This window comes from Carcharodon carcharias, chromosome 9 (assembly GCF_017639515.1).
Source record: "Carcharodon carcharias isolate sCarCar2 chromosome 9, sCarCar2.pri, whole genome shotgun sequence".
NCBI classification, from domain to species: Eukaryota; Metazoa; Chordata; class Chondrichthyes; order Lamniformes; family Lamnidae; genus Carcharodon; species Carcharodon carcharias.
Window position 1 is genome coordinate 86,918,023 of NC_054475.1, and position 24,166 is coordinate 86,942,188.

At 40.5% G+C, this 24,166-nt stretch overlaps 1 protein-coding gene across 3 annotated transcripts; it reads right to left on the bottom strand.

Moving 5' to 3' along the window:
- Nucleotides 1-3,268: 3,268 nt before the first annotated feature.
- On the bottom strand, nucleotides 3,269-22,517 carry pdzd11 (PDZ domain containing 11). Of its 3 annotated transcripts, XM_041195746.1 has the most exons (8): nucleotides 22,354-22,517; nucleotides 21,430-21,517; nucleotides 17,393-17,536; nucleotides 13,009-13,092; nucleotides 12,093-12,149; nucleotides 11,332-11,430; nucleotides 10,769-10,829; nucleotides 7,873-10,037 (listed from the first exon to the last, which is right to left on the bottom strand). In XM_041195746.1, the coding sequence occupies exons 3-8, from the start codon at nucleotides 17,501-17,503 to the stop codon at nucleotides 9,880-9,882; spliced, it is 570 nt and encodes a 189-aa protein (XP_041051680.1). In that variant the 5' UTR covers nucleotides 17,504-17,536; nucleotides 21,430-21,517; nucleotides 22,354-22,517; the 3' UTR covers nucleotides 7,873-9,879. The 3 variants fall into 3 exon arrangements, with proteins under 3 accessions (XP_041051681.1, XP_041051680.1, XP_041051679.1); XM_041195747.1 differs by lacking the exons at nucleotides 7,873-10,037; nucleotides 21,430-21,517 and adding an exon at nucleotides 3,269-5,101; XM_041195745.1 differs by lacking the exon at nucleotides 21,430-21,517.
- Nucleotides 22,518-24,166: the final 1,649 nt, after the last annotated feature.

Consider the following 24,166-nt stretch of genomic DNA (forward strand, 5'->3'; position numbering starts at 1 on the left):
CTGACATTTATGCCAGATTTATAGAATTTTAAGTGTGGTATTTATCCTGGGTAAATTTATGTCCCCTCAAATGCTCAGGTATAAAGGGACCTTTACATCAAACATGCACAATAATGAAACTGGACAAAAGAAAATTCTTCTTTCAGCTTCCCTCTTGATGTCACTTTGCCTAAAAGCATACATTGAAGAAAATATATCCCAGACTGGTGGAAATACACTAACTGCAAGCAACATCACTCTGACCGTTTTGCAGTTAGCAAAGCTTATCAAGTACTGTAGTCTGCAGCAGGCATAGTTTGGCAAAATGCTCAGAGAAGCTAGACAACATTTTTCTCAGTATTACTGCATTCATAATATCAATTTCTACACTAGATTACATAGTTGCATTTATACAGTATCCTACTAAAACAAGTGGCAGCAATTTATATGGAGGCACTCCTTTCTCAGCAATGAAACATTGAATAAAATGTAAATAACCAAAGTAACTATTTGCAACATTTCTTCAGTGATCCTAAATTTGTGGTGGGAGAACCCAGTAAGAACTCTCCCCTCTATAGATCGTCACCGAAAACCTAGATATGCTCGTGCAAAGCAAAATGATTCCAGATGTAGTCCAATCTTATTGTGCCATTGATAAGCTGCAGCTCTTCATTCATTCTACCACCTGCCACAGCTGAGACAAAATCATTTTGTGGATTTAGATGTTTCCCAAACTCCTGAGAATTATGTACCAATATTTATGTAAACATTATTTGACCAACTCTTGAAACAATAAGCATAGAATTAGTTTTTGTCACAAACCATGGCTGGAATATTAACATCTTTCATACAGTAGTATCAAACAAAAAAGCTAAGTTAGAATGCAGGTCAAAGTTTCTTGTGTACCACCATAGATATGAAGGCTGTCTGCAAATTTCCTGAGAGCAGTGTTTGAACAAGGGGACATAGTTACAGAATAAGGGCACACTCATTAAAAACTGAGATGAGAAGGTATTTCTTCTGAGGATGAGAGTTGTGGAGGCTAGATCACAAAGTATTTAAAAAGGAGGTAGATAGATTTTTGAAATATTGAGGTATTGAGAGATATGAGAAGCCTGGGGCAGATCATCCATGATCTTATTGAACAGCAGGGCAGGTTTGAGGGGCACCTGCTACTATGCTCAGCGGTTCTGGATCATAATACGCTAAAATTTCAGGTGATATTAGATGAAGTGGGACTAGGTGAATTGCTATAATCATTCTATGATGGAAAACAGAGCATTGATGTTCTGGTTCTTGAAGAAACATTCATTGAACACATGCATCAGTTTGACAAATTACACAAGGATACACTGCAGGTTTTGACCCAAGTGTTTAATCTAATAACCATTTCAAACATGGCCTGGTATGCTATGTTAAACAAGGCATCAAAGGTAGCAACAAACTCCAGCATTCTGGTATTATCAAAGTTTTCACCACAGCAATACATGTAGGTGTGTCAAGGATCACCAATGTTTGCAAACCACAGTGCCTGACCCACCATTCACTCCTAGTCAACATCCATAAGACGTAGGAGCAGAAGTAGACCACTCGGCCCATTGCGTCTGCTCTGCCATTCATTGAGATCATGGCTAATCTAATCATCAACTCCACTTTCCTGCCTTTTCCCCATAACCCTTGATTCCCTTATGATTAAAAATGTCTATCTCAGCCTTGAATATACTTAACGACCCAGCCTCTGCTTCAAAGAATTCCACAGATTCACTACCCTCAAGAGGAGAACTTCCTCCTTATCTCTGTCTTAAATGGGTGACCCCTTACTCAGATTATGCCCTCTGGACCAATACTCTCCACAAGGGGAAACAACCTCTCAACATCTACCCTATCAAGCCCCCTAAGAATCTTATGTTTAAATAAGGCCACCTCTCATTCTTCTAAACTCCAATAAGTATAGGCCCAAACTACTCAACCTCTCCTGATAAGAAAATCCCTCCATACCCAGGATCAACCTAGTGAACCTTCTCTGGACTGCTACCAATGCCAGTACATCTTTCCTTAGATAAGGGGACCAAAACTGTTCATAGTATTCTAAACGTTGTTCAACTAGTGCCTTGTATAGTTTTAGCAAGACTTCCTTATTTTTGTACTCCACTCCCTTTGAAATAAAGGCCAACATTCCATTTGCCTTTCTTGTTACCTGCTGAACTTGTATGCTAGTTTTTTGTGATTCTTGCAGGAGGACTCCCAAATCCCTCTGTGCTGCAGCTTTCTGCAATCTTTCTCTATTTACATAATAATCAAAGTGCATAACCTTACATTTTCCCACATTACATTCCATCTGCCAAATTTTTGGTCCACTCACTTAACCTCTTTATATCCCCCTATAGACTGTGTCATCTTCTTGCCTTTCCACCTATTTTTGTCATCTGCAAACTTCACAATAGTTCATTCACTTCCCTCATCCAAGTCATTAATATATATTGTAGATAATTGTGGCCCCAGCACTGATCCCTGTGATACTCCACTAGTTATAGGTTGCCATCTTGAAAATCCCATCCTTATTCCAACTCTGTCTTCTATTAGTTAGCCAATTCTCTATCCCTGTTAATATACTACCCCCAACACCATGGTCTCTTAGCTTATTAAATAGCCTTATGTGCGATACCTTATCGAACACCTTTCGGAAATCCAAATATATTACAGCTACTCGTTCCCCTTTACCCATCTACTTCAGACTTTAAAAACCACCACACAATGTAGGGTTATGAAGTTGTCGACTATAATGGAGAAACAATGGCACAGTGGGTTTCACGAGACAATAAATTCTTCCTTTTTGATGTCAAAGATCAAGGTGCTTTCTATTCATCGGTGGGGGGGCAGAGAGAATCCTCTCCAAGGATAGCAAAAGAAACCCAATATTCGCCTCCAAAACTGATTTCCCCAGCAGTCAACATAATGCCAACATTATTTGAGGGCCTGAGACTTTTGTCATTACATAAACACCAGAACCATAATGGAATTTAAAAAAAAGTGAGAAACCTGCCGAAAGTCAACTGACACCATGAGGTGGATTCCACCAACCACAGATAAGAGATTTACAGGAACTATTAAAGCTACCACAAAATGCTGTATTACTTCCAAGGCACATATTCCTTGGACTAAGATATCAAAAGTCTCCAGCAAGAGTATTTGCTGAAAAAAACAGTGCAATATTATAACTGAACAGATTGTACTGTTGCATTTTTTTTGCTTACATACATTGATGAAATAAAACCACCTTATTCTGGTATCACTTGTTTTCCATGATTTGAAGTCAAGAGTTTATTTCACATTCTGGGAATCAAGTTAATATATACAACAGGATCAGAGGCAAAGACAAGCTAACAACTTGCAAGGACAAATAAAGATTTTTAATATTGATTTACGCTTTAAGTCCCAACATTCTTACTTACATAATTAGCTAACTCAATATGCTCAAAAATTTCAGGATAGGTTAAAGGGTTTAACAAATATACAGTTTATTCTATATTATCCATAATATACCCCAAAGTTGTATTCATGATTATGCAACAGTTGTAACTATATTTAAGAGGGAGATAAATTATGCAATGGAAATTATCAAGGTATTTCCCTCTTGTTTATAGCAGAGAAAATCCTGATGTGCACTCTTCTAAATCACCTATTTCCTGTGGCTGAGGAAATCCTTCCAGAGACAATGTGGCTTTAGGCCTACCAGAGGAATTGCTGGCATGGTCTTTGTTGTCAGACAAATCCAAGAACACACCAGGAACTCTGCATTCATCAACCCGACCAATGCATTTGATTCAGTAAATCGTGAGGTTCTGTGGATTGTGCTCCAAAGATTTGGATGTTCAAGAAACTTCATCACAATCGCTTCACGATCATATGACCGCAATTGTCGAGTGGGAGATCTGAAACAAATGCCTTCAAAATCCAGAACAGGGCAAGGCTGTGTGATAGCCCCCATACTATTTGCAATCTACCGGATAGTGGATATTCACCTCAAAGATCAACTGCCCCCTGGTGTCAGTATTACAAACCACCTCGATTGTAGTTGCTGTTCATACATTGTTTTGAAAGATATACCAATTAAATGCAGATAACTTGCTCATAGTGCTAAACATGAAAACCACATTCAGATAGCTGTTTGGTAGTACAGAACTTAAGTATTGCTGAAAAACGACATGTCAAAGCTTTTCATCTTGCACTTATCAAGACACTTCACAAGAATACCAATATAAGGGGAAAACAACAATTTATATTGTATGAGAAGGGAGTGCTGATTGGTTGGCAAGTGGACTCTGATTAGTAGAGGCATTGCCATAGAGAATGCACCAATTGATGGTGAGTGACAGTGTCTGATGAGTGCAAGACGAAAAGCTTGACATGTTTCTTTTTTCAGCAAAATCATATTTATTATATGGTGTATAGCTAGTTATCTGCAGAAAGTATTAAGCAGGATTAAAAACTGCCTTATGAGATAGAAGGTAGCCCACTTACATTTGCAAGCTATGATATTGAAGCAATACATGGAGTTCAGTTCTGTATAACAAAACCAATGAAGCCAGAATCTCCTTAAAAACCCTTATGTAGGATGTCATTTAAGTTTTGGTCAAATACACAAATTGTATAAATATTTTAAAGTGGTGGACTTATGGGTACTCACTTAGATGGAGTTGGGGGTTTCTGACGTTAGTGGCTTTATGACTCCTTCCAGACTCCCAAGACAGTTATGGAATCAGGCACCTGTCCAAATTTCACTTCTCAGAGTGCGAGATCATTAGTTTCTCCAAAATGTTCAGAAAATATCTAACAATTTACATTGACAGAAACTGACTGTAAATACTAGAAATGTGAAATAAAAAATGCTGGAAGAATGTTTATAAAACCCAAATTTCATTTTCAAATTTGCCCAACAAATAGAAATCCCAAATTTCAGAATCTCACTATGAATTGAACCAGCTGCTGTCGTAATCAGCTGACCAAACATTTTCCAAGTACCAAGCTTGTCAGTTGATTTCTAAGGCACAGTGATCCCATTACATAGCTATCAGCAGGACCTCCTCTTAATGAATTGTCCTTTCCTTCTGCCTGCGAAAGTCTGAAAGAAAACAAAGAGGAGATAAAATCTGACAATCCAACTTAAGAGGATGAAGAACTTAAGTTGCCTCCAATCCTAAATCGGTGCATGCTATAAAATAATTTTTGTAAGTTCCCCACATTTACCATAAGGGAATAGATCATTCAAGCCAGCAATGTAAAACAAAAATCATATGGAATGGATGAGCTGACAGCTCAGGCTATCTACAACGATATGGGAGACACTCCTACAGGTGAAACCTATTTACTTCTGTCAGCAGCAATTTACCTCATTTATATTATAGCACTGTCTCTGGAGTTTGTGGATCACCTCATTCTTAAGAGGTGGTGCTATAATATAAATGGAACGCTAATGCTAAATATGACCTGCTACTTTCATTGTACTCAACATAGAAAACAAAAGAAAAGCCATGCAATTCACCATTCTGTTTAGACCCTCATAGAAGATACTCAGATCTTATACCTTTGCACTCCATCCATCAGCAATGTACCTATTTTTGTGAACACTGAACAAATTAACTGTACTTACTATCCATGGATAAAACTGGACAGTTTATAGGAAAGAACACAGTAGGGGATAAGTTAAGCTGAAGATTTTTTTGCTTGTTAATTTAAAACCTTAATAACTAATGCTTCTACATCACAAATATAACTGTGAAAATTGGTCTACTTTCAGACAGAACTCTGGTATCTGGTTCATATTTTAGAAATTTTTAGGCAGTCTACAGAAAGGATAGATGACAGCCCAGGAGGTTTTGTCCTGCAGTGGTAGTTTCTTGACCTCTGAGCCAAAGCTCCAGGTTGAAGTCCCACTCTGGGACTTAATGGCCACGGAAGATGCATTGGTAAAATGACCAAACAGTTTGATTTCAACCTGTAAATCCTTCCAATGTGGCTATGGCAGATGGTAAGAGGAGGAGAGTCTCCTGGTCAGCCAAAACTGAACGGTAGCTTCAGCGCAACAGCCTCCCCATGTTAAAAGACTCCACACGGAGGTTCTTGCCTTGGATGTATTCCATGGCAAGCATCCTTCTTGCTTCGAGGGACTACCCTAAAGAGATAGCAACCCTTACCAGTGACATTCTTCATTCAATAAACATATGAAATGCATGCATGAAACTTAATGACAGTAAATTCCCATTTATGTTTAATTGGGTTAGGCAGCACTTGTGCCTACAGGTGATTAGCCACTCTTTAAATGGTCTAAGAACTGCATTGAAGTTGACAGGAATTTAACATAAATGTGTTAACCAGTGTACTAATAATGAGGAAATAAAACATATAGCAGTTACAGTAATATCCCTTCTCCACAATCCATTTTAGGACTTGCTGCGAGGTGTATTCATTCATCTCTCCCTCTCTCTCGCCCTTTAAGGTCCAATGACTAAGTTTTGATCACCCCTCACATCTCCTCCTTTGGTTGTGTCCTTTTTTGATTATGCTTTTGAAGCACCTAGGGCAGTTTTACACTAAAGGTGCTATATAAATGTATGTTGCTGTTCAAATTTACCTTTAAACCATGGTTTATATCAAAAAATGATTTTTGAATCTGCTGGCTGGACACCCCTAATTGGATTTTTAAAAAATACTAAAGTTACGTTCCTGTGACTTGGGCTCACAGTGAAAGATGGCTACAAATTTACATCATTGTACCTTCTACATTCCAAAACCATTGAAATGGAGACAACTTGTCTACAAAGCCATACCAAGAAACAATGGCATTGGAGAATGAATGGGGGCTATCACCTATCCCATCGGCAAAGCATCCAGACAATCACCTGGGTATTCAACTGGGTGGAGACAAACCATTAGATATAATCACATGGACAATGAGACCCCGGCTGAGAGGAATTCCCAGCCATGATCTACTCAAGTTACAACAGGAATACACTAACCATGACTATATTTGGGTCACTGGCCAGTTGGAGCGAGCAGTCACATGACAAGCCAATCCTTTGTGTCTTTAAGCACTTGTTTTCTCCACAGAAAAGAACAAGCAACTGAGAGGCTGAAGGAGCAAGAGCCTGAGTGGGTTCCCTCTCTCTCCAACTTGCAAGTTTTGAACTCTATCTGCTGATTTTGACTATCCAGGTGCTGCAGAAAGAGATTTTAAGAAGAACTCAACCCAGCACTGCTGTTTCCAGAGGAACATATAACAATAAATTGTCCACCTACATCTTTAAACCACCTCAATCCAAAAGCAGCAGGACCACCGAGTTCAGCCTGAAGCCAACCAAGTCACCAACCTTTGACAGCAGTATGCCCCTTTAATTTTACTGGGTTCTAAATTGTTTACTTTATCCTTCCACTCTGTAATCAATTTGTATATGTGTGTGAAAGTCACTGTTTTAGTCAAATGAGGAATGGGAAAAGAGGGGAGCCATTCGACACCTCCTCATCTGATCATAACAATTAAAATTCATTTTAAGGAATTAAATTTTAACCTTTTATCTAAAAGAAGGGATTTTAAAGCTCCCTTAGGTCCCTTTGCAGTACTGCAGCATAGAGACCAGAAAAAACTCAGGCTCAATCTCTGGTATGTACTGCATTAGAAGCTGATCACAGCTAGGGTGCTACAACTGGCCTCAATATTCCTGGACAACCAAGGACTGAAGAAGAAATTAAAATCTATTAATGTTTTTAATTATCCAGTTACCACTGCTAGACAATATACATGTTGGATCCAGACAGGATCAGGTTTGGTTGAGATACAATCTATTAACAATCTGTTAAAACTGTCCAAACATATGAAATGGCCACTCAAGTAAGGTAGTGGAGAAAAAAGCTTGCATTTATTTGTTGTCCTACATGTTTTCAGAATCTCCCAAAGCACTTTAAAACCACTGAATTATTTTTGAACAATAGTCGCTGTTGTAAGGTAGGATACACAGCAGCCAATATGCACACAGCAGGTTCCTACAAACAGCAATGTGATAATGACCAGATAATCATTTTTTTGATTTTGTTGGTTGAAGAATGAGTATTAGCCAGGACACTGGGAAGAGCTCCTCTGCCTTCCTTCAAAACTATGCAATGGAATCTTACACATCCATCTGTGGGGATGGGTATGCAGGGCGACAGTAACATCTCATCCGAATCATGGCATCTCTAAGTCACTCTCAATACTGCACTGAAGTGTTAGCCTAGATTTTATGCTCATATCTCTGGAGGGGCACTTGAACCCACAGCATTCAGACCCAGAGGCGAGAGTGCTACTCCCCTGAGCAACAGTACTACAGCATAGATACCAGAAAGAACCCAGGCTCAATCCCTGGTATGTACTGCATTAAAAGCTGATCACAGCTAGGGTGCTACAAGTGGCCTCAATAACTGTTGCTAAGAAAACGATTTCCAGCAAGTTAGCAACCCAGAAATCAATGTTAAAAAAAAAAGCTGAAATGAAGGGGGTCGTGTGAACCCCAATTCCAGCAAGAATCTGTCTCCTCTATTGGGACTCAAAACATTTTCTAGGAACATGACCTCTTTCCTCTGTTGGACCCACCACACGAACCAGGTCAAAGAACACTAATTCAACCTTTACAAATTCAAACACAGATGTGAGAAGCCCAATGGGAGATATGAGAGCACAGGGCAGCAGTGGAGGAGTGGGACAGGCCCCACTTGATAATAAGAGTGCAGATTGGTCAAACAAACCAAGGAAAAAATAACAATGCACAGTTAGAATGAAATTCTAGAAATTCTCAATTTATTAAACTCACTGATTTATGAAACTCACCAAGGCTCCTTAGGCAGCACCTTCCCAACCCACAACCACTACCATCTAGAAGGACAAGGGCAGCAGATAGATGAGAACACCACCACCTGGAAGTTCCCCTCTAAGCCACTCACCATCTTGACTTGGAAATATATTGTCGTTCCTTCACTGTCAATGAGTCAAAATCCTGGAAATCCCTCCCTAACAGGACTGTGGGTGTACCTACACCACAGGGACTGTGGCGATTCAAGAAGGCAGCTCAGTACCACCTTCTCAAGGGCAATTAAGGACGATCAATAAATGCTGTCCTAGCCAGCGACACCAACATTCCGTAAACGAATAAAAAATGTATATACTTATTTTCAATATACAGTTGACTATAGTTATTGACAAGGGTCGAGGGGTAATTAAAATAAAGAAGCAAGGATGAAAACCAAACTTTGTTAATGTCTCTCCATTATTTAAGATGAGTGGCAGAAAGAAACCAGGCAACAAGATCTCTCAATCTAACAGTTACTAAAGTTACTAGAATTTGTCATTAGGCAGAGAGTGACTGAACAAATTTGGGCTACATGGATTTGCGAAGTGACATCTGACTAATTGAATCTGATTTTGCTTTTGAGGAGGTCACTAACATGGTAGATAAGGAATTCTCTGTTGATAAGAACATAAGAAATGGGAACAGGAGTAGACCATTTGGCCACTTGAGCCTGCTCCACCATTCAATAAGATCATGGCCAATCCTCTTGTGTTTCAAACTCCACATTCCCATCTACCCCCGATAACCTTTGATTTCCTTGCTTATAAGAACATAAAACATGATGTTAGCTATATAAACTTATAGAGGCATTCAATAAGGTTGGTATAAAAGATTGAGCATAAATGATCACGTAACTAATATGGTTGAAAAATGATTGGGAGGTAGGAGACAGAGTAGAAATAATAGTATGTACTCTGATTAGTGAAATGTGACAAATGATATTCTCCAAAGATCTGTGCTAAGGCCTCAGCTTTTTGTCATATTTAGAAATGACTCGGATGTAGATCCAAATTTGCAGATAACGCTACAATGGAGACACAGTAAGTATTGTAGATGGGCACAGGAAATTGCAAAAGTACATCAATAGATGGAGCGAACAGAAAAATCTGTGACAAGCAGAGTTCCATCTGGGGTAGTGTGCGGTCATCCATTGAGTCCGGGAAAGACAAATTGCAGTATTTTCTAAATGGTGAGAAAGCAGAAATTGTGTAAGTGCAAAGGGTATCTATGTACACAAATCTCTAAAAGCTAGTAGACGGGAACAAAAAGCAATCAAAAAGGCAAATAAAATGTTGGTCTTTATCTTAAGAGGACTGGAATATTAATTATGCTTAATTTGTACTGAGCCTTGGTCAGAGCAGAGTTGTTTAGTTCTGGACACAGTACCTCAAGAAAGGTTTCGTAGCCTGGGAGTGCATGCAGATTCACCAGAATGATACCATGGATTAAAGGAATAAACTGAGGATAGGTTGCATTAACTTGGCTAATATTTCCCTTGAGTGTGGAAGATTAAGGAGTGATCTACCGATGTGTTTAAAATAAAAAGATTCAACAAGGTAGATTAAGAGAATCTATTCCCTCGCGTAGGGGAATCTAGAATAGGTGGGAAAAGTATTAAAATTAGGGTCAGGTCATTCAGGACTGAAATCAGGGAGCAGATCTTCATACACAGGATAGTTGAAATCTGGGACTCTCCCACAAAAGCAGTGGATGCTAGATCAATTGAAACTTTCACAACTCAGATTGACAGATTTGTGTTGGCTAATGTTGTAAAAGGAGATGCTTCAAAGGCAAAAACAGATCAATGAGCTTGAGATCAACCAGGATTTAATTAAAAAAGGCAAAACAAGCATGATGGACTGAATGGCCCACTGATGTTCCCATCTCCCTAAAGCAATTAGGCTTGTACTCACTGTATGGAAAATAGCGAACCCTCATTGTAATTTCTTTGGCAGATTTCAGAATCTCAACAGCCTAAAGAACAGAAATAAATACAGCTCAACATCAAGAAAAAGGTCCTGAAGGGAAACGGGCAGATGATTTTTTTTTCCCTTACAGAAACAATGTTTCGTTGCTATAATAAATACAAGTTATCTGAACCAGAGCCCATCCAACGTTAGCACTGCTATATCCAATCCTCAACCAGTTTATTTTTTTGAATAATAACTCTTACCTACATTCCCCTGAATTTTAACCCAAGTGGTTAACATGATGCACAAATACCTGGTGTTCATCTCTGATCAGACAAGTTTTACCAGGCTCAAGATTCAAAATTGAAAGGTCAATCATATGGATGGGACACCTATCACCATTAACTATCAGGACCACACACTGGTCCCTAAGGCATATCCTGAATTGGAGTTATGAACTTTCAAAACCCATGCCCCATGTGTCTTTAGTCTTAAAAGTTCACTTAACATACCCTTTTGATGTTAAAATTCTGCACCTTTGTGTGCTATCTGACTCTGGTACTTACCTTGCTATGTTCTATGTCCTGAAAGTCAATGTCATTCACAGCAAGGACCTGATCTCCCTCCTGCAGTCCTGCATGATCTGCATCAGAATCAGGAATCACCTATGGTAAAAGGTAATTGACCGGGCACTTGTGTTGGTATTTAATAACATACACACATACAACTTATTAAAAACACTTCTCAACTTTCTAGGTCTTCTGTGCTGGCTGTGCTGTGCTGACTGTGCAGCAAGTCAACAAGTGGTCTTGAGTGGTGCAGAGAAAGGGGGGAATTATTTTGTGTGTGTATTAGATCTTCTTCTCCGTCCTAAATTAAGGTGCATTGTTGGCACAATGATTCAGACTGCAACAGCTTGGCTTTTTCTATTTTTCATCAAAACATTTCACCAGCCTTGGTGAGTAACACTGCCAATTAAGTACTGAATTAGAAAAGCTGTGTGCTATGGTATCATGGTCACTGAGATGGGATTGAGACTGTCCAAATTCATTTCACCTCGGACCCTTCAGGCCAGCAGACAAAAAAAAACTTCCATTCATCAGCCTGAATTGGATTTAATTACAAAAGACCAGCATTTTGAAAATTTGAGTTTTTCAGGATTCCTCCAGTACACATCTGCTGCCTGAATATCCGTTACTCTTTGGCTAACAGGTTGCAGTCCTGTGCCTTTGTTCTTGCTCAAGCAATAACTCCAAGAACCTAACCGGAGCATCATGCTTAACAGAAGTGCACAAAGCCAAAACACATTTAAGCAAAGAGCACGAACCTTTGATATGAAGATGCCAAGTTGTGAGGCCTTGCCCCCTCGGATGTTGAATCCAAGCTGCAGGAAACAAGAACACAAAGTTTGTGGAACATCAGTTTACAGAACTTCCAAGCCAGCATTGTGTTACCCTTCAGATAAAGCCCTGTCAAGTAACATAATGCCAACCAGGGCATAAAGCACTAAATTTAGCTTCAGCCCCACCGGCTGGGTCATTTACAACACCAAAATTGCAACTAGTATTGCCACTTCTTAAAATTTGTAGCAAATTACCTCAACTTTGGGCTGCACTCAGAAAATTTGACAAACATTGCTTGACAAGCAGGCCTATTTTTCAGCCACATATTTCCTTCTCCCCAAGTCAACTCAACCAACTGGCCACAAAAAAACCCAGCATGCAAAATTGGAACACTGTTCAAAGGAATTCAGTGTCAAATATGGACAGTTTATGTCCACTAAGACCAGAGATGAGGATGCTTCAAACTCATTTTATGTACAACCCTTTTATAGCCATCAGATCAGGCTGGAATTCTCTCCCCATTAACTTATTAAATTCGCTATGCCAACTGGTGTTTGGAAAGTATGCTCTGTGGACAGGGATCCTCTTAGGTATTCCTTTCTTCCTTGTTTTAGAAGAGTTGACCAATCCCGTAGGTTTTGGATTTGGTCAGGAATTTACTGCATATGGCAAACCAACATCCTACCATTCTTGTAGTACAGCAGTTTGCAACCCAACCCTTTGCAGCTTGTTAAATTATTTTTTAAACTGATTGAGAATACAACTGTTATTAAGAAAAAACTACTCCTCACAAAAAGTAGCATTAAACATAAAATATTGGGTCAACAGAAGACAATGCATTCAAAACTTAATAACTTCCTCTAATTTACAAAGACTTGCTTGGGTATGAAGGATTATTACCTGAGCCCCAGACGGTTTCTTCAATTGGATTATACGAGGCAAAAATTGGGTCAGCTCATTGTTGTAATCTGAGTGGTGTAACCTCTAAAGAATCAAATACAAAATTTTGAAAGTGATTTTTAAATTTTTTAAACTCACATAGAACCAAATTATTAATTCCCTATAAAGTCCAAATTCAAGTTCATGCGTAATGTTGCACCATCATTGACCAGAGTACACAAAGGACAACATTTTAAAAATACCATCCCACAACTATCAAGCCTCTTATAGTTCAGGATGGCTTATTTTGTAACAAATGTAATATGTGCTTCAATATTTTTCTTAAAGAAAGTTACAACGTTTTGGAAAGTTACATTGTCTGCTTAGATATTTTGTATGCTTGGTGTAAGTACAGCTTACCTGCATCACTTCTCTGTACTGGTGTTCACTGAATTACTAGCTCAGAGAGTTATTCCTTTGAGTGAAAGCAAATATGACAGAATGCAAGCAGCCCTCTTATACAATCTAATTCACATAAATAGCAAATGGGAACAAAAAAAATTCACAGATCAAATATTAAATAACTGCAAAGTTTTTTTTTAAACCCCCGCCCCTGGTCTCCTCCAACAATAAGTACAAAGAGCTCATGGGTTTCTTTGTTACTAAGATTGAAACCATCTGATCAGCTGCCTGTGCCATGTCCCTCCATTCCACTAACCCACCAGGCCAAACTTCCTCTAAAGGTCCCCCTACCCTAGCCCTGAACTTTCATCTGAATTTAGTTTCTCTCATCTCCCCATATGTTATGTTTTACAATCACTTTATAAAGACCAAAACATTTAAAGAGAAATCTGAACACCCAGTGATTAACTGCAAGAAATTACTCCACAAGATTTCACATTTTTAAACAAAAATAATCTTCATTGTCTATAAAGAGAAATTGAACAAAGCAAGCACCACTAACTTATTATAGATTATAAAGACTTATGCTTTAAATTCAGTTCTACTTGTTACTGTCCCCACAAGAGGTCCCTTATCTTACAAAATCTTGAAGGTTCATTCACTTTTCCCAAGACCTATCTAAAGAGATGCCACAGCCCTCCAAAATTCACTTTAATTCCCCTCAAGTGTTCCAACTTTCTCCGAGGTAAGGTTTTATGGAGACCCTTCCATTAGCTTTTTGTTACACAACCCTCCAGCTTTCCTTTAAGATCTCAAGACTGGATGCTTCAGCTCCTTGTTCTGGCTGCTGTCAGTACACAACTGCCTTCTCAGCCTTCCAGTCTGCTGACTGCTTTCTGACAAGGCTCTGCGAGGACCACTGTAGATATCTTCCTCTAGCTGCAAGCTAGGCAAGTTTACCAGCTGCTTTTCCCCTCACAAAATCCAAACTGAGCTTGAGCCCCACATTCCACGCAGTGAATGATAAAGTTTATCTTTTCTCTTCTTAAAGTGCAGGCCTAAGTGCCAATTATCTCATGTTAGCTCTCTCAATCCAGTGAGCTGCAGTCTACACCAAGCCAAAAACTGCAACTGCCTGCTTTCTGAGCATAGGCCTAGATAACTTAAACAAAAATATCCTTCTACTCCCATAGTCCAGCTCTGTGATAATGTGGCATACTTTGGGATGTCCACAAATAGAAATGTAAATTAATTATTATACTTTCAACAAAACTCTTTCATTCTGTAACCCATTATATTGCTATTGGAATTTACAACTCTTTCTGAAGAATTTCTGTCCTTGTTGAGCAATAGCCCCCAATCTCTTTTTATCTGGGAACTATGTATATAATTTAAATCTTTTATTGAAGTAAATGGAGACCCTCCTACTCTACCACAAACCTAACAATAGGTCATCTATTGTTCAAATGCTCCAACTGTCAACTCCAACCTTATCGAACAGACATAAGCTATCTTTTAAGTATAATAAACCCACGGTTGTTTGAATTGCATTTACATTAGAGTTGCGCTTACCAGTTTCTCAACCAGATGCCACCATTTATCTACAATTAAAATTTTAATTCCTAAAACTGAGTGTTATATTCTAAAATATAAAGTATGAACTAGATATTCGCAACGCCCGTCCAAGCATATCTTGTCCATGAGATTTAACTCCTGCTTCCTCTACCCTATTCCCATTAAACTACTAACCATCCAATTTCCCTTATTCCCCATGTTAGTCAACATTTTTAACCTCCCTCTCTCTTCAGATGTTGTTCCTCTCTCCTTTCAATCTACCGTCTTCATCCCTCTCCTCAAAAACAAACATGTGACCCCCACCATCCTTGCAAACTACCATCCAATTTCCAACCTCCTTTTCCTTTCCAAAGTCCTTGAACAGGTTGTCACCTCCGAAATCAATGCTGATTTTTCCTGAATTCCATGTTTGAAACCCTTCAATCAAGTTTTCACCCTGCAACGTTACCAAAACTGCTCTTATCAAAGACACAAATGGTATCTTACATGACCTGTGACAAAGCCAAATTATCCCTCCTCGTCCTTCTTGACCGGTCTGTAGCCCTTGGCTACATGGCTGACCAAATATACACACCCCACCACCACCTCTCTCGACTCCTCCACAGTTGCTAAATTATAAGATTGTTTATCTGACATCTAGTACTGGATAAGCAAAAATTTCCTCTAGTTAAATATGGGAAGACTGAAGCTACTGTTTTTGGTTCCCCCTCCAAATTCCATTCCATAGCTACAGACACCATCCCTCTTCCTGAAGACAGTCTGAGACTACACCATGCCACTTGTAACTGTGCACTGTTTGGTGTCATATTTGACTTCGAGATGAGCTTCCGACCATATGTTTGCAGCATCACTAAGAGTACCCATTTCACCTCTGTAACACTGCCTTATTTTTCCCGTGCCTCAGCTCACCTGCTGCTAAGAACCACATTCATGCCTTTGTCTTAAACCTCTAGACTCAACTATAACAATGTACACTTGGCTGATCCCTCACATCTTTCCTCCATAAACTTCTGTCCATGTCCTAACTTGAACAATGTCTCATTCACCTAACACCTCTGTGCAAGCTGACATACATTGGCTCCCAGTCAAGTGATGAAAATTTTAAAATCAAGACATTCTTGCTTTCAAATTCCTTTATGCCCTTGCCCTTCCCTTTCTCTGTAATCTCCTCCAACCCCAGAAACCTCCAAGATATTTGTGTTCATCTAATTGTGGCCTCTTCAGTATCCCTGATTTTAAGTTGCTTCATTCACTATTGGTGGCTATGCCTTCAGTTGCCTAGGCCCTAAATATGGGAAGCCCGTCTTTATACTTCTCTGCCTCTCTACCTCACTTTCCTATTTTAAGACACTCCTTAAAACCTCTCTCAATGACCAAGCTTTGGTCATCTTCTCTAATATCTCATGTAGCTTGTTGTCATGTTCTGATTTATAAATGTTGCTGTGAAGCGCCATGGGACGTTTTATTAAATTAAAGGCACTAGGTAAAGGAAGTTGCAGTTGTTGTAAACTAGAACAGATAAGACATTCATTTATAGGACTGAGTTACCTAGGCACCTCAAGCACTTGTTTAGGATCCATAGAACCATAAAAAAGTTACAGCACAGAAAGAGGCAGCAAGCCTATCATGTCTGCACGACCGAAAAATAAAAAATAAAAAACTAGCTGCCCAATGAAATTCCACCTTCCAGCACCCGGTCCGTAGCCTTGCCGGTTATAGGACTTTTGGTGCAGATCCAGGTACCTTTCAAATGAGTTGAGGGTTTCTGCCACCACCAAACTAGGCAGCAAATTCCAAACACCCACCACCTTCTGGGTGAAGAAGTTTCTCCTCATGTCCCTTCTAATTCTTCTACCAATCACATTAAATCTCTGCCCCCGGTAACTGACCTCTCTGCCAGGGGAATCAGGACATTCCTGTCTACTCCATCTAGGCTCTTCATAATTTTGAACACCTCAATCAGGTCACCCCTTAGCCTCCTCAGTTCCAAGAAAACAACCCCAGCCTATCCAATTTTTCCTCATAGCTGCAATCTTCAAGCCCTGGCAACATTATAAATCTCCTCTATACTCTCTGCAGAGCAATAATGTCCTTCCTGTAATGTGCTGATCAGAATCCAATGTCAAAAGGATGTATGACATGTTTCTCTCTCCTAGCTGTGATGATCACATGCAAAATAAGTTTCAGCACTCTTTTACAGTTTCTTGTACAGACCCATAGTATAAAACTGGCTCTATTAGGTTAATCAGGGATGGGAAATTTTGTTGATTTTTTTCTTTAGAGGCCCAGGCATGCACCCCACCAATTGAGTTCAGTTCATTCAAAAGATTAAGTATCAAGTTTAGGCTTTTTTGTCTGTATTACTTAGTGCCACAATGATTGATGTTAAGAGCACATCATTAAAAACTTAGGTAAGCAATATAGTTACCTCCTGTACTGGGATCCAGGCAGGTGGATTCTCGTATGGTGGCAAAAACACTACTGGATACTGATAGTCATCATAATTGCCTTTTGGGTCCGCATATACCCGGTTCGACATTTGATTCCTTCAGAAATTGCAGACGAGTAAAATCTGTAAAAGTAGAACCATAAACTGCAGTGAATGTCTAACATTTTTACTTAATACACACACTACATTGTGAGAGGTCATAAATATATCTACATAAAATCACTAGATATAAACTAGAAGGGCCATTCAGCCTACTTTAGTTTATTCACCCAGAAAGAACCTACAGTCCACTCATCACAACACCAAGATGCTTCTTAAGATCCCAGGGTTTTTGCCTCCACTGCCCCACAAGTTGATCAGTGTGCAAGAACTACACAGCAGTTGTAAATTTGCCTTTTACTAATTTGAGCCTGTGCCCCTTGTTCTTTTTTGGTTTAACGGGGAAGTAATTTCCTGAAAATAGTTTTCTCATACCATTTACTACATCATATATACCTATAATGCCACCTCACACCAGAGCTGACCCTGCATAATGCACAGCAACATGAGTGTATTTTGCAAACTGTGCAAATTACAAACAATGAATGAATTTACAAGTTGGTACCTTCATAATATTCTCCTTTAATATTCACCTTTAAGAAAGATTTTGATTTCAATATACTTCCCATCCCATCTAGGTAATATTAAAAAATTGATATAAACAAAAATAAACACTTCACTTAGTAATCTTTGAAATTTCAGAAAGCAAGCCAATTATTCAGAAACCTACATTTTTACATAGCGCCTTCCACAACGACAGGATGTCCCAAAACATTTTACAGCCAATGAAGTGGAGTCAGTTATAATGTAGGAAACACAGCAACTAACTTGCACACTGCAAACTCTAACAAACAGTAATGCGATAACCAGGCAATCTGTTTTTGTGGTGTTGATTGAGACATTAAGCCAGTCATTCCTGCACCATTGTTAATCTATTACCTACTCAAACTCCACTGTCCTACTAAATATTGTATAAATGTTGCTTCTTTCAAATCATGTAGGGTCTCTATTTTACAAGTCTTTCACAGCTGTTTTAACATGATTCCCAACTAGGAAGATAGTTTGTTATCCATTTGCCTCTTTCCTTCTTTGGGGATTCTGAGCATGATGGAAGAATAAAACAGAGAGGCACTGCACAATGTCTTTAGAAACATTGTGTCCAACTAATTTTGCAACATAGTGAAAAAGAATTGCATCATACTGAGCAACATAAGTGCATTTTATTTTCCAACCAGCGCTTTCATGTTCCTACTGTATTTGATCCTTTGCATTACTGCACCCTACGTCTCCCACTAATTCTACATCTACACTAAAGATGGACTTTACAGTTTCAGGTCTTTCAGCAAAAGAAAATTTTAATTTGAGAGGGGTCTTTTGTTTCCCCACAGGGGCATTTTTCAGATATATTACCCCATTATCTATTTAGTCAGATGCCTCCATTCAGAAGGGTAGGGGGCAAAGCCTGTTTCCAGCCACCACAAACACCCATGCAAGTGCTGTTCAACTTTCCATTCCCTTGTCTGGGCAAATATTATCTTTTCAAGTTAATGTCATAAACAAAATTCTTTTTTCATATGGCTAGAGTTAATGATCCATAATGACAGTGCAAATGGTTGTGATGCCACCAGGAATGGATCTCTTAAGGCAGAAGTTTAGTATTTTTTTAATTCATTCACGGGATGTGGGCTTTGCTGGCTGGGCCAGCATTTATTGCCCATCCCTAGTTGTCCTTGAGAAGGCGGCGGTGAGCTGCCTTCTTGAACCGCTACAGTCCATGTGGTGTAGGTACACCCACAGTGCTGTTTGGGAGGGAGTTCCAGGATTTTGACCCAGCGACAGTGAAGGAACAGCAATATATTTCCAAGTCAGGATAGTGAGTGACTTGGAGGAGAACTTCAAGGTAGTGATGTTCCTATCTATCAGCTGCCCTTGTCCTTCTAGGTGGTAGTGGTCTTGGGCTTGGAAGATGCTGTCGAAGGAGCCTTGGTGATTTCCTGCAGTGCATCTTGTAGATGGTACACAATGCTGCTACTGTGTGTCGGTGGGGGAGGGAGTGAATGTTTGTGGATGTGGTGCCAATCAAGCGGATTGTTGTAGGAGCTGCACTCATCCAGGCAAGTGGGGAGTATTCAATCACACTCTGGAGTTGTGCCTTGTAGATGGTGGACAGGCTTCGGGGAGTCAAGAGGTAAGTTACTCGTCACACGATTCCTAGCCTCTGACCTGCTCTTGTCACCACAGTATTTATATGAGCGATGGTCTGACTTGGACGGCCACAGTCACAATTTGAGCTGTTCCTCATGTTTTACTTATGGAGCAAGTGGCCACATCTTCCCTGGTCTGACCTCAAGCAGTTGAGAGTTGAACTGATTTTCCGTGGAAGGTTGAAACCTAGGACTTCATCACTCAGGTCAGTTACCAGGTTGCAGTTGAAGACAGACACCACTTTTGTGCCCCAGTGTGGCATACAGGCACGCTGCTGAAACTCTTCAAAATCATCTGCTGTGTGAAAACCCAACAGCTAATCAATTCCATGATCAACAAATAAACAGTTCCACGTACACTTTAGAGAATAAATCAGCTGCCCACACACAACTAACAATGGGCTCCCAAATGGATCAGTCTCCATCCCACAGCTCTTCACATATGCTGACAGCTTGGCCCTGGCTTTCCAGGCTAAAGAACTTCAGGACATTGAAAAAACACTCATTGACGATCCACATTCCCTGAAAACCTTCTTCAGAAAATGGAGACTTCAACCAAACACTTCCAAGATTGTCACTTCAGCCTTCCACCTGAACAACTCTAAGGCCAGGGAAGAATTTCATACCCAGTTCTGTGGCCAACCACTCACACATGGCCCAATACCAAAATACCTGGGCATCACTCTTATCTGCATGTTGACCTACCAGCAACACCTCTATAACACTGGAGCTAAGGTCAAGCCAAGACTGGATCTCATACGGAAACTGACAGGTAACGCCTGGGAGCAGCAGAGCCAGCACACCATGCACTGCTTCACTTGTCCTGGTCTAACCAACAGCAGAATACTGCTGCACAATCTGGCTCAGGAACTGCCACACAAATTGTAGATATCCACATTCAGGAAGTCACGAGGCAAGCTTGTCCAACCTTTTTGCTCGAGGAGGCCACGTTTGCGTTTTTTTCTCACTCAAGAGACCGATGAGCACATTTTGGAAAGATAAGATTTGGCACAGCAATAAAAAGAATTTCAAAAATAAGTTGCGGTATTAAGAAAATAAGCAATTGCTGGGCAAAAGTAAACAAGTTATTGCTGTAACAGTGCTTCAGTTACAAAAAGAGTAATTAATAAAAATGACCAGAGTGTGAGGGTCAGTGCGTGAGGCTCAATCCCAGTCTTAGGCTGCTCACTCACCCTCACCCACTGTGAGAGGTGTGTGTGTATGTGTTGGTGTGTGGTGGTGAGAGCGAGCGAGAAATGCAAGACTGGGAGTGAGGCAGACACTCACTCACTGGACACCCCAATGTCACAGTTGCCTGGGCCCCGGCTCCCTGCCGCAGCTCGCTGGGGCCCCAACCCCCTTGACTCCCTCTCCCAGTTTCTGGCCCCAACGCATCATCACTTCTCTTGGAGCCTGGCCGTTGTTCGCTGCTCCTCCAACAACAGACTGTTTCTCTTCCTCATTTGCTGCTAACACAGCAAAGGGATGACCTGTGATTGAAGGAGCAGCTCCTTGCATAATTTTGAATTTCATTTACCTAAGTTTTGAACTTATCGCCCTGTCTTACCGGCTATTGAACAGTGGCTCAGGTAGAGACATGTTGGACAAGCCTGTCATAAAGGTTAATTCTGGAATGTTTAGATTAACACAGCTTGAATGGCTTCCTGTGCTACATTGAACCTCCTGATGTCTGCAGGGAAAGAACATCTCAAAGAACATTACTAACAAAGCATTCCCACTGACACAGGACCTCAAAAAAAAACACATGATCACCTGAAATCACATAGCCAGTTCTGGAACTCACTCCACACTCTAGAAACTGATGATAGCCTCACCTCTCGATCGTACATCTCCTGATTGACTGCAAATAATAAATATTGCTTATTTTAGGGAATCATCATCCATTTTGGGGAAGGCAAGAACCACAAGAGTTCATTATTAATTTAATTGGGATAAATAACACCTTGCCCAATACTTTACAGCAAATAATAAAACAATATTCATCAGATTCTGGTTATTCCATTAATGTTTTCTCCTAGATTTATCACCCTTAGTTAGTTGCCTCAGCAGCCTGGCCCTTTCTCACACATCTGCTCTGAAACCAAAGAGCAGGGAAAGAATCCTCCATTCTACTTCAATATTAGTTCAAATGGAGTGTTCAGCAATTTGGTGTATAAAAAGTATGCTTTCTTCACCCAATGTTATTTTTAACAGTTAATTTTCATCAGCAGAAAATATTCAAACAGCAGCCTTACTCGCACAGCATCTCCTGTCTCATTAGAGCCACAAGCTTTTATCCAGTTCATTTTTTTAAAAAGAGCTGTGCAAAAATCCAATTAGCTCACAGCCTTTTTCAAACGATGCAATGGAAACTCTCGCTTTTGCTGTCAAGTTATTCCAAAATTGTGAGGGGCAACCCGGTGCCCAAGCAGAGCTCGGCTGGGCAACCACCCTGAGCTGGCCATATGCACACATTAATCCTGTGGGATGGGTCTGTTCATAACCACAAGACAAAAAACTGCAGAAAACCCAAGAGGAAACGTCCTGAAACACGGCGTTTTTCGGATCTCTGAAAGACAGGCCTGCAGCTCGGATCACCCTTGGACAAACAGGCGCCTTAACACAGCCCGACCAGGAGTTAAGGGCATCCATAGCCCCCCCTACCAACACATCAATTCACCCAGCCTCGGCCTTTACCTCGGCTTCCGATTGAAAATCCCAGCTCGGGAGCACCGATCGAAGCAAGCCCCTAACCGCCGGCCAGTAACCGATAACAACGGGCGGTAATCACATGACATCAGCGTGCAAAGTGGAGCCGGTTCTGGAATTAGAACCAGAAAGGCAGGAGGGGTCACGGGAGAGGGGCGGGGTCATGAGAGAAGGGCGGGGCAATGAGGTGACGGACGGGTTCATGGGGAAGGGGCGGGTCCATAGGGAGAGGGGCGGGCTGTAGGGAGAAGGGCGGGGTTAGGAGGTGGTGCTATTTGGAGAAGGCCCTGAAGAAGAGTCATTTGGACTCGAAATCTTTACTGTTTTCTCTCCACAGATGCTGTCAGACCTGCCGAGTTTTTCCAGAATTTTCTGTTTTTCTTTCAGATTTCCAGCATCCGCAGTATCTTGCTTTTATTTTAGGCTTTTGGTGAAGGGCGGGACCATGGGGTGAGAAGACCATAGCTCTGAAGAGGAGTTGTGCTGACTCGAAATGTTAACTCTGTTTCTGTCTCCACAGATGTCAGACCTTGTTGAGTTTTTCCAGCAATTTCTGTTTTTATTTCATATTTCCAGTATCGGCATTATTTTGTTTTTCCCTTACGTTGAGGGGCGGGGTGATGGGGAGCAGAACAGGCAACGGGAAGATAGCAGGTAATGGGGAGAGGGTAAGGCCATTTGGAGAAGGGCGGGACCATGGGGAGGGGGCAAGGCCATTTGGGGAAGGGCAGGACCATGGGTGAGGGGCAGGGTCTTTTGGAGAAGGGCAGGACCATGGGGTGAGGGGTGGGGCAATGGGGAGAGGGGCAGAATGATGGGAAGAGCCACACTCAGAAACAGACACACTGAGAGTTTTGCACACAGGTTGTTACCCATGGCAGCATTTGACACTGAAAAATTGGAAGATGTAAACATTAATACAAAAGAAAATATAAAAAGCAGACAAACCTGTGGATAATTCATCAGTGAATGATATGATGTAACTTTAATCAGGTGTCATTTGCTGGTGATGCTGTTGATGTTGCACTGCTTGAAGGTGATGATGTTTTCTCGCAGGTTCATGATGTTGCTGGTGTTGTTGATGATATTTTCTGCTTTACCAGCTCATGTGTAGGTCAAATATGAAATTTGTTCCTTTTTATTTGCTTACTGGTTTTGTTCTCAGTGACCTTGGATTGTCAGCTTCACCAACACTTTTGATGGGTTCCAAGTTTTCATAATAGGATCCTGTACAGTTTGTCCTTTCAACAGCTCAGGTAGTGATATGGCATTCTTGTTGAACTGTTGGCCTCCTCCTACCTGTGAATCAGTGAGTTATTTTCTTATTTTCTCCTGATCACTTGGAAGAAGTACCTTATCTGGCAGAGTTGTTTTATACTTTCTTCCATTTAATAGCACTGCAGACAATTTCATGTCAGCCTTGAGAGGTGTAGAATAGAATGACAGTAAAGCAAGATTTGAGTCTTCCTTTGTCTCTTGGCATTCCATGAGGGTTCTCTTGACCATCTAGATGTGTCTTATAAACCCATTTTCCCTTGGATAATGAGGTGATGATGTTGAACCCATATTGTTCAGCGAATCCCTTAAATTCTCTGGAAGTGAATTGGGTTCCATTGTCACATTTAACAATTTTAGGATTCCCTTACTCAGCAGACAGAAATCGTACTGCTGAGATGATTGTTGTAGCTCTCAAATCTTCCACTTTTTGGATATGAGGGAACTTTGAGTAGTTGGCTGCAACACTGAGATACCATCCTTGATTGTTTGTGAATAAATTATCTCCCATAGTGTGCCATGGTCT

Coding starts and splice junctions, on each gene's coding strand:
- pdzd11 (XM_041195745.1), bottom strand. CDS start 17,503: ATGTCGAACCGGGTATATGCGGACCCAAAAGGCAATTATGATGACTAT. Junction 12,150..13,008: donor AGAAACCGTCTGGGGCTCAG/GTAATAATCCTT, acceptor TGTTTCCTGCAG/CTTGGATTCAACATCCGAGG. Junction 10,038..10,768: donor GGTTCGCTATTTTCCATACA/GTGAGTACAAGC, acceptor CTCACCATTTAG/AAAATACTGCAATTTGTCTT.